At 45.2% G+C, this 9,470-nt stretch overlaps 1 protein-coding gene across 1 annotated transcript; it reads right to left on the bottom strand.

Moving 5' to 3' along the window:
- Window positions 1-228: 228 nt before the first annotated feature.
- On the bottom strand, window positions 229-8,906 carry ST8SIA3 (ST8 alpha-N-acetyl-neuraminide alpha-2,8-sialyltransferase 3). Its single transcript, XM_037151999.2, is given in 6 exon segments — window positions 229-511; window positions 3,208-3,765; window positions 6,178-6,300; window positions 7,640-8,093; window positions 8,096-8,131; window positions 8,894-8,906. Coding segments are annotated over 6 exon segments (1,467 nt in total).
- Window positions 8,907-9,470: the final 564 nt, after the last annotated feature.

The following is a 9,470-nucleotide window of genomic DNA, read 5'->3' as shown; positions in this document are numbered from 1 at the left end:
TCCAAATGCAACATGCCCGTTATCAGTCAAGTTTAAGTCAGGCGGCTTCAGTGCATCTGTCCGGCTGAGGTCCTTAAAGGAGCAGTGCGAAAGAGGGAGAGAAGACATCTTTCCTTTCAAATGGCAGACACTCCTTATAAGAAATTCTTTAGGGTTCTAATCTGACGACTATTCATTTTGATTTGGGGCACGTTAAAGCCACCATTTGGCACTTTCTGTTCAAAGTTCTTAGGCACAGTGTGACAGAGTCAGCTTGGTGAGCCCTTCCCCATGCATTCGGTACAGCAGCTGAAACTCAGCAGGCAGCTGGTGGGACTCCTGCCACTTGGTGGTAAATTTGGTTCCTTTTTTGTCATAGTAATGGTATGGAAGATCTTCCCTAGTGTTGGGGTCAAATCCAAAAGGCCAAAATCCATACAAATGGATCTCTTCACATATTGCTGATGCAAGAGTGTACATAAGAATACCTGTGCTCAGCCGTTTGGGTGACAAATGTTTGTTTTTCCAGTACCTGTGGAACAATAAGTATAGGTCGATTCAGAGGTCAGTGGGGAAGGCTCTGATCAGAGAGGTCATTATGACTGGGCTGGGATGTCAGTTTGACACTACTACTGGCTTTGAATCTACCTTTTAGACCACAAAACACCTCTGGGCAGGACCAGCCACATGATTAGTGAGACCACATGCAGAATGAAGATGTGGGGCCTCATTTAAAAAATTATTGAGAATTTCAAGAGGGCGGTAGCAGATAATTAAACCAAGTGCTGTGCCCTTCTAAGAACAGGCTTCTGTGTGAAACACAGGCCACACATGTTTGAAGCCAACCCTGCCTCTGGGTTGCCCTTAGAGGGTGGTGGCTCTGACCCAGAGGTGACACCACAGAGGCCATGAGAATGATGATGCTTCTCACACTCCAAGGGACTTTGGAAGTGGGGAGAGGGTTGTTGATTCTAGAGGGATCTCCTGTGTTGCTTCCTTACCCAAACCTAGACAGTAAATCCTTCTTCTTGGGTTTGGAAAGATTGTGGACCTTATTTCTTTATACCTTCTTATTAAAAAAAATCATATTCCTTGCTCCCTTTTCTTCTGACTAGGAGTTCCCAAGTCCTTTAGCATGCCAGGACCTAAGGAAAGTATACATTTTCTAAATTGAAAAAACAAAAAAGAGCTAAATTACGGTTGTTGTTCCTTCCAGGTTTAGATCGTATTTTGGAGCCTTCCTTCCTACACTGCTGTGTATTTCAAACGCTGTGGCCTGAGTGTGTGTGTGTGTGTGTGTGTGTGTACCATTGGCTGCACAGGCAGAGTTCAACTGTTCACGAATCAGTGTTCTGTGGACTGTATTTCCTGCAAGTTTTCAGCGAACCAGTGTGTTTGGTTCAAGTCTGAGGTCGGAGACACTATGGCCAGCTCTCTGAACCTCTGAAAGGCCAGGGGCAAGGTAGGCCAGAGGCCAGTTTTGTCAAGTTTCTGAGCACTGTGCAGTTCCTTCTCACTACTTGAAGGTTTTAAAGATAATCCTTTCCCATTCCAGTTGAAATGTAAACAAACATTCAGTCTTGGTTTTAACATTCTAACTTATGGACTAAGAATGACTAGCGGCAGTTCTTTTGGTGTAGCTGCATTTAAATAGAGCACTAGGGGAGCAAGATGATGAAGTCAGAAGATCACAGGAGAGGCTGGCTTCTCGTTCTGGTATGCCCCTTTCTGGGCAGTGACATTGGGCAAATAGCTCCTGCTCTTTGTACCGTAGTTAACGCCTCTTTAAACTTAGGAGCTGGGCTATGTTGCCTCTTAAAAAGGTAATTGTACAACCTGGGAAACTGGGACAGTCCCAGTTCTTAACTGTTACCCTCCTTATAATTATTAATAGTGTCCTCTTTCTCTCAAAGAAAAAGTTTGTTTGAACTTTTGGTGTCACCCTACCTGTTAGATACATATACCAGTACATTAGATGGCAACTCCTCCTTCTTTGAGAGGTCAACCAAACAGACCTTAAATTTGGAAGCTTCTAGAGCACAGGTGGCAAGTGCAAGGCCTGCAGGCTGAATCCGGCCTGGCACCTTGTTTCTACCCGGTGGCAGCACCAAGCTCTCGCTTAACTGTTAAGGAGTAGTTACATTTATATGGTCCTAAAACTACATTTGGCCCTTTGAAGGCAACTGTGAAGCTGATTCAGCTCCGTTGAAAATGAGTTTGATACCTTGCTCTAGAGGACTACAGGATGAGATGAAAGTCTCTGGAATTCCCTGTTTTCATCAGGCGTCTCAGAGCCGACTCTAACATGCAGTAACGCCTGGACAGTATGTTACGACATTTGGGCTACTTGCATAGGGAGGAATCAAGAGTTGTGGCAATTTCTTCAGATGATTTAAAGAAAACAACTCTTCAGTATATGACGCTTTATAAAATGCCCCTGGATTAGTGGTTCCCAATTCTGACTGCGTAATAGAATCATCTGTGGAGTTATAAGACATCGCAGATGCCTGCTGCTAACCCTTCTCCCCCACCAGACAAAGTGTATGAAAATTTCTTGAAGGAGAGCCCAGGCAACAGTGTTTTTAAAAGTTATCCAAGTGATTCTACTGGACAGCCAGAGTTAAGAATCATCGAACGAGACAAAAATACCGCATTTCTGGTCAACCTGTCTATCAAATTACAAGGGACAGCAGTGAGCTCATAAAAACCTTTTCACATGTTTTGGCACACAAATCCCAAATTAAAAAAGGCACATTATGCAATTTATGAGTTATCTAGGTGTTTGTCTAATTTTGAACATCTATAAAACACCCAAATATCAAATAAGGAATATTTTAAGTCAATTGCATCTTTAAAAAATGCTTGATTTGCTAATTTAGCAATTGGCATTGTTGGGACATAGCTATCCATTTAAAGAAAGTTCTTGATCTGTGGTGATTTCCATGACTGCTTGTTGGACTTAGCACCAAGCTAGAGGACAGGGATTGGAGAGTAAAGGCTGATGAACCACCAGTCCCCACATTTGGCACTTGGTGACTAACTAGGGGTAGAAGATTGAACTTTTTACCTAGAATGACTCATTCATTTATTACAAAACAAAGGAGTTTTCCTTAAACTACTAAACTAACCACCATAACTAACTAATCAGATAGCTCCCACCCCCAAGAGATTACAATGTTGATTTGCCATCTGGTGGGGTATGAGTTAAAGGCAATAAAATATACACACCTGTTGACATGTTGCATTATATTCCCAGGCCAAGCCAATTGGACCTTTAACTGACCTCTGTGTTCAACAAAAAAGTCAACTAATGTCCTGGTGACAGTTGCTGAAGTGTGGAAGAAAAATGCAGGGATCCAAAGAATGGCCCCATCAAGCTTTTTTAAACTGAGGAAAAAGTTGTTACGGTCCTGAATGGTCAAAAGGTTGTTGTAATATTTTTCCAGGATGCTGGGGTTGAAGGTGGTAAGGTTGATTTTTCTTCCAACATCTCTTTGGAAAGCCTCCGTAGGGGCGAAATTGCAACGGAAAACAAAATCTGACTTATCTATTTCTTGTCCACACCGGCTCCCTGTCAGGATCCCACTATTTCCAACCACAGCACAGATATTATAATGTTTATTCACAATGGGTGACACATCTGGAAGCAGCGATCGGAAGTTATTGCTAATCGAGAAAACATATTTATGGTTGGAATAATCATAGTGCATCAGTTGTCCGATCCGAACACTATTCTTGGTCAAAGAAAAATTTTTTATTACATCGACATGCTGAAGAATTTCTTGCCTAAAATAAAAAGAAATTCATTAAATGTATCCCATTCAAAATTGATTTTCCATCTTACGTCTTATGCTGCCATTCCATTCAGACAAGAATCACTGGCATGTTGAATCCAAGAAAGATGATATATTCATAATTATGGTCTGTGAGGGGAGGCTGTTTCAGAATCTACACACACATGTTAACCTCTTATTCAAGTTGTGGATGTAATCCTTTGAGGCTTGTAAGTGTTGTAACTTACAGTTTTAGCTGCCATTCTTTGGTTTTCTGTTCTACGTGAAGAGTGCATCTGATTAAGGGGAAAGCACAGGCCAAACTATGTTAGAAAATACAGGGAGACGATTTACACAGGCCCTGAGAGCTCACCTTAATGTGCAAACATTGGTGACTTAGAGTTTGTAACTAGGGACTACTTGTTTGCTATTGGACTGCAGTGTTCAAGGACTATCACATATCACTGGTGTCTAAGTAAGAGCCACGTAGATATGAGTCGGTGCAGCACTATCTATTATTAAAGTATGAACGTGGTAATAGCAGTTGAATATTTAATAGAAAGGAGATGATAATCTCATTAAGGTCCTTTGAATAATGAAACAGGGATATATTTCTGCTTGATTATATAGAAATACAGTTTAGTTGGAGATACCCAATCCTTAGAAAAAGAGGCTATTGTAAATCCAAAAAAAGTGTGTTTATTCTAAGAATTCAGAGCATAAACAAGGCAAGGGTGATACTTAGCACTAATTTTAGGTTGCTTTCATATTGAGCGTTAAGTAAAATTAAGTATCTCTTAAAGTCTAAGCTATTTAAAATATTTTAGACCAGTAACATGTTACTTTATTGATAGATTCTCCAATTCAAAGAAATCACATTGAATTTGATGTCTTTTGCAAAAAAAAATAGGACTGAAATTAAATGTTCTGTATATCATCACTTTACCTAGACTTTTATTTTTGAAAACTACTTCATTTGTCAGAGTATGGAGCAGCATAAACTGAAATTTCAGTTTTAATACAAAACTCCCAAAGCTACCAGTACTTTTCTTGACAAGCTGTTACAAAGGTAAAGTAGGTTTAAAATGTTGCAGGGAAAATTAATTAAAGATTACCTAATACATGCATTTAAATGAGAGAAATTTTGAGGAAAAATACTGTTCTGGCTGGTCATTTGGGTCATATTGCCTAGTATGGGAGAATATTTTTATTGAATTAGGAATATGGTCTGGGAGAAGATGTAATGTGTTCTATCCATTAAAGTTTTCCAGGTTTTCTATAAAATAATATTGGATTAAATCACCCAAAGTTTAGAAAAGTACTGTTGGGGTTTTAGAATTAATCAATTATTGTCATAGACTAATTTCTTATTAAAGAGTATTTAAAAAGTTTTAATCATAATTACATGATTATGTCAAAAAAGTATGTCAACTTTTAAAGTAAATAACACTTTCATGACGCTGTGGATATCTACTAAATTTGTTTTAATTCTGTCATTAAGTTAAAATAAAAAAAAGAGAGGGCAATAACTGGAAATGCTATGACCAAAACTCAAGCCCCTAAATAGACTGGTAAAATAAGTATTTAAAATAAGTATGCACACCCTTAATGAATACACTAGATTGCCTACATTCCATTTAGCAGCATAGTAACACCACCAAGAAGGAAGTAGAAATGACTTATCTGGGGTTGCTAAATGTATACCAGAATCACTGAGAAGAATAAACAGATTTAAATTAAGTCTCATCCTTCTTTTCCACCTCAAAAACCCCCCTAAACCCCCAAACCAAAACCTCAACTGCTACTTCCCCCACCCCCAATCAACTCCCTTGGGTGTAAAGGGTGCTGCTTCAAGACACCAAGAATGAGGCTGGGTCACTTTTATAGCACATTAAACGCTGTTGTAGCGTAACGGAAACAAACAGGCAAAACCAAAGCAAAACCGTACTTAAATACCTGCATTCATTCAGACCAAGGTTCTCACTAGTGATTTCATAGGGATGGATTATAGTGTTTTCTATGTGTTTCATTTAGATAGTACTCTTTTACTTACTTTTTTTTTCAGTGGGGAAATGAAATGCCTTTTAACAATTAACTTTTTTTTTTAATAGATGGCTTGGACAGTGTTAGCCATGCATGTTAACTATGAATCATGGTGTTCAACTAAGCCCAAATGAGGGAGGATATTGGAAATATTTTTTTCTTCATTCAAATTGGTCTTCCTGATGTTTTCTTTCCTATTTTTATTTTTTGAGAGGGCACTGCACACATAAAGGGTTACCAGTCAGCCTTTGTACAGTCAGGCCAAGGAGACAGTACAAGTACATCTCAGGGTGGGAGACAGAACTTTGCTGTTTTGCTTACTTTGTTTTCTTTTTTGAGCTCTAGAATTCAAACACTTTGGATCTTTTTCCCCCTATCCTACCTTTGACGTAAAAATGCCGTCCGATTAAATGTCCACTTAGAAGGTTTCTCTTGGAGTTCGTGGGTCAGAGAATTCGTAATGGGCACAAATGACGGGTTTAGAAACTTCAGCGCGAATTGCGACCTGGAGAGGAGCACGAGTACAGACAGACATGCCGGCCTCAGCTGGGGCAGCGGCGGGGCGGGGCAGCTGGCACTCGCACGGGCGCCCCCCGCCCAGAGGCCCCGATCGCTGGTTTCACCCTCTGCTCTCCACCCTCCCCCCACCGGGTAGTAAGGGAAAATCCAGGGAAATCGGTCTCCATTGTCCATCCCTCCGGGTGCGGGCGAGACCATAAAATGGCCGTCCGCGGAGCACAGGGGCGGGAGCGGGCGCTGCCGGAGCCTGCTGCGCAGTGAGGACCGTGGAGTCAGCACCGCGGACAGCGCCCGCCCCGCCTCGGCAGCAGTCGGCGTTCGGGCTGTCGTCGGCAGTCCGGGTGCATCGGTTTTCTGAGAAAGGGCAGAGGAAACCGGAGATCTGGGGGAAGGCTGGGTGGGTGGGTCCTGCCTTAACCTCTTCCTTCCCGAGCTTAGGTCTGCTTTCATTCTCGGTTTTCCGACTGGGGATCCCCAAAGAAGCCACTGCCCGGCTCTGCTCTTCTTCCCAGGTGGGGCGGCTTCTAGGTTTTGCACCTCTGGCCCGACTTGGACCACAGATTGCAGCTTGCATTTGCCACCCGCCCATCAGGTGGCCTTGCTAGGAGAGCTCCTGGAGGTCAAAGGTGGGGGGGGTGGGTTCCCTGTGAGTGCGCCAAGCCACACCTGGCGCCTGCCCCCTGCCTAGTCCAGCCTTGCTCCTGGCAGTTACTCAGACCTGGGGTGAGGGTAGGCAGCCCTTAGGAGGGCGGGGGAATTACAAAAAAACTGGAAAAGGGAGGGGGAGGAAGAATGGCACCGGGGTGAAAGGATCATGGGGCTTGGTAAGACTAGACTCGCACCACAGTTGGTGGTATGGGGGTGAGTGGAGGAGATTGCAAGGGGGGTGCAGCGCCTGCGCCATTAAGTCGCCTCAGACCAGGCAGAGTCCAGCCTCAGAGTGAAGTCCCCAGACAGGGCCCAGGGAAGGCGCTCACCTCACCACGCACCTCCATCTCTCGGTTCACCTCCCCCTCCCAAACACATACGTTGCCTCTTCTTCCACCACCATTCTCCTTAAATCCTACCCCCCATTTTGGAAATGGGGGAGGGGATGCTGAGGTATATGACAAATGCAATCACATTCATTAGTACAATGGAGTTTTGGATTAAAAAAAATAAAGAAAAGGGAGGAGGGAGGGAGAATTGGAGAGAGGAGTGGAAAGGCCGTACAGTTTATCTTGCCCAAAGTGTCTCAGAGAACCCAAAACATACCCTTTCGTTGCACCCCCCACCCCCCCAAAAAAAACCCAGATGCCCGAGGGCACTCAGAGGCCCTCACTCACCGGAATCCCGCGTGGAACATGTACATTCGGGGCGCCCCCGGGCTGGCGTACTTGGAAGTGGTGAAGATGTTCTCCTTTTTCAGGGACACGTAGCTGATGAGCGATAAAATCAGCAGGGCAACGCTGAGCATGACCAGCCCCAGCACACTGGCGACCCGGGCCATTTTGCAGTTTCTCATCCTGGGCTGGGCTGGTATCAGGGACAGCAGGGAAATCGGTCCATTGAGCAGCCAGCAGCTCGCTGGCGTGTCAGTGTGTGTGTGTGTGTGTTCGCTCGCGCGCGTCAGCGTGTGTGGCGGGGGAGGGGACCGGGCCGGGGAGCCACGGAGAGCCACGGAGGCAAGTGGGAGGTGTGGGGGTGGACTGGGGAGCCGGAGAGAAGTGGGACCTCTAAGGCTGGGGCAAGTGGGGCGGGAGGCCGAGCAGGAAGATGGAGGGTCTGTGCTGCGGGCCAAGCTGGAGCATGCAGCGCCGTGCGTCTCTGGCCGCAGGCTCAGGCTCCCCCGCGCGTTTCCAGCGAGGCTGCCATCTCCTCCGCCGCCTGCAAGATAAATGTGATTGGAATAATGTTACGGTTCGATCTAAGCACAGGATTTAATTAATGAACTCTAATCTCCCAAATAACCGGGGGAGGGGCGAGGGAGGAGCGGAAGAGGGAGGAGAGTAGAGGTGGTGGAGGGAGGGGAGTTGAGGCTGGAAGGCTGTAGCCCACTTTACCAACCTCCTGCTGAGGGGGCGGGGTGGGGGGTGGTGGCCGTGGATGGACAGAGGCCCAAACTTGGTTTAATGGAACATTTGTTACTTTGTAAATATATCACAGAATAGGGAGACAAGTGACTGGATTTGCTGTCCTGCAGGGTGTATACACCAGCTGAAAGTTCCTGAGATACAGGGAGAGTAGTTTTAGAAAGGCGGACGTTTAAATGCTTCTCTCTTCACGGACGCACTGCCCTAGGTCCCTGGGAAGCACTTTCCCCTGCTCCCCAGCAAGGAAGTCCTAACCAGAGGCTGGCCCAACCTGACTCGTGAGTATTTAAGCCTTCTTGGAATTTTCCAGAAACGCTCCTCTGCCTCCTATGCTTACCACATACTTTGCTCCTCTCCAAAAGGTAGGTAGTGCTTTATAAAGCCCTGGCTCCCCCTCCTCTGTGCAAAGCCCAGCAGTTCCAGCTCACAGCAGGTGGCCAACAGGGCGTGGCCATTTGTTCACCAGGCCCGGAGCAGTTCTCCCCCATGTGACTCTGCATTCCTCACTTTTCCGACCCATCCTTGTGGCCAGGCCTTGAGGATGGGCCATCTGATTTAGTCCTGAGGGGCCCAGAAGATGAAGGCATTATAAGCCTTGTCCATTATAAATGCGGAACTCCCTTTTGAAGCAACTCAAGAACCAGGTAAGAGAGGCTGCCTCTGTGGGTGGAAAGGAAGCTCATTGCCTAATGCTTTGTATTCCTTGACCTTCAGTTTGTTTTAGCATATTCATATGTTGCCTGTTTTAGTGTCCATTGGGAATGAAAATTAGTCCATTTTCAGTCAGGCTGTTGCTCAGAGGCAGGCCCCATGTTTCTTTATCTCTTCCCCTTGCAGATAGCTTGTGGCTTCCTCCCCCCGGGCTTCACTCTCAGCTTGGCTCTCTCAATACCAGTCAATAAGCACCAATGAAAGAAGCTGGAGATGAGAAACTGACCTTCGAGAGCCTTTTCCAACAAAGCAAGTTGATATTTTCCAAGTTGGTCATGATTTCTTTCTTCCCTGAACTTCTTGTCTTAGGGGCTTTGGTGGACTAATGTTCTGGTCGGCCTGTTGGCTGTGGACCCTCCAAAGGGCGCGCCCC

Source organism: Artibeus jamaicensis, unplaced genomic scaffold, assembly GCF_021234435.1.
Source record: "Artibeus jamaicensis isolate MK-2021 breed Jamaican fruit bat unplaced genomic scaffold, CSHL_Jam_final contig_354, whole genome shotgun sequence".
Taxonomy (NCBI): domain Eukaryota; kingdom Metazoa; phylum Chordata; class Mammalia; order Chiroptera; family Phyllostomidae; genus Artibeus; species Artibeus jamaicensis.
The sequence above is the reverse complement of the archived record's forward strand: the minus strand, read 5'-3'. Positions and strand labels throughout refer to the sequence as shown.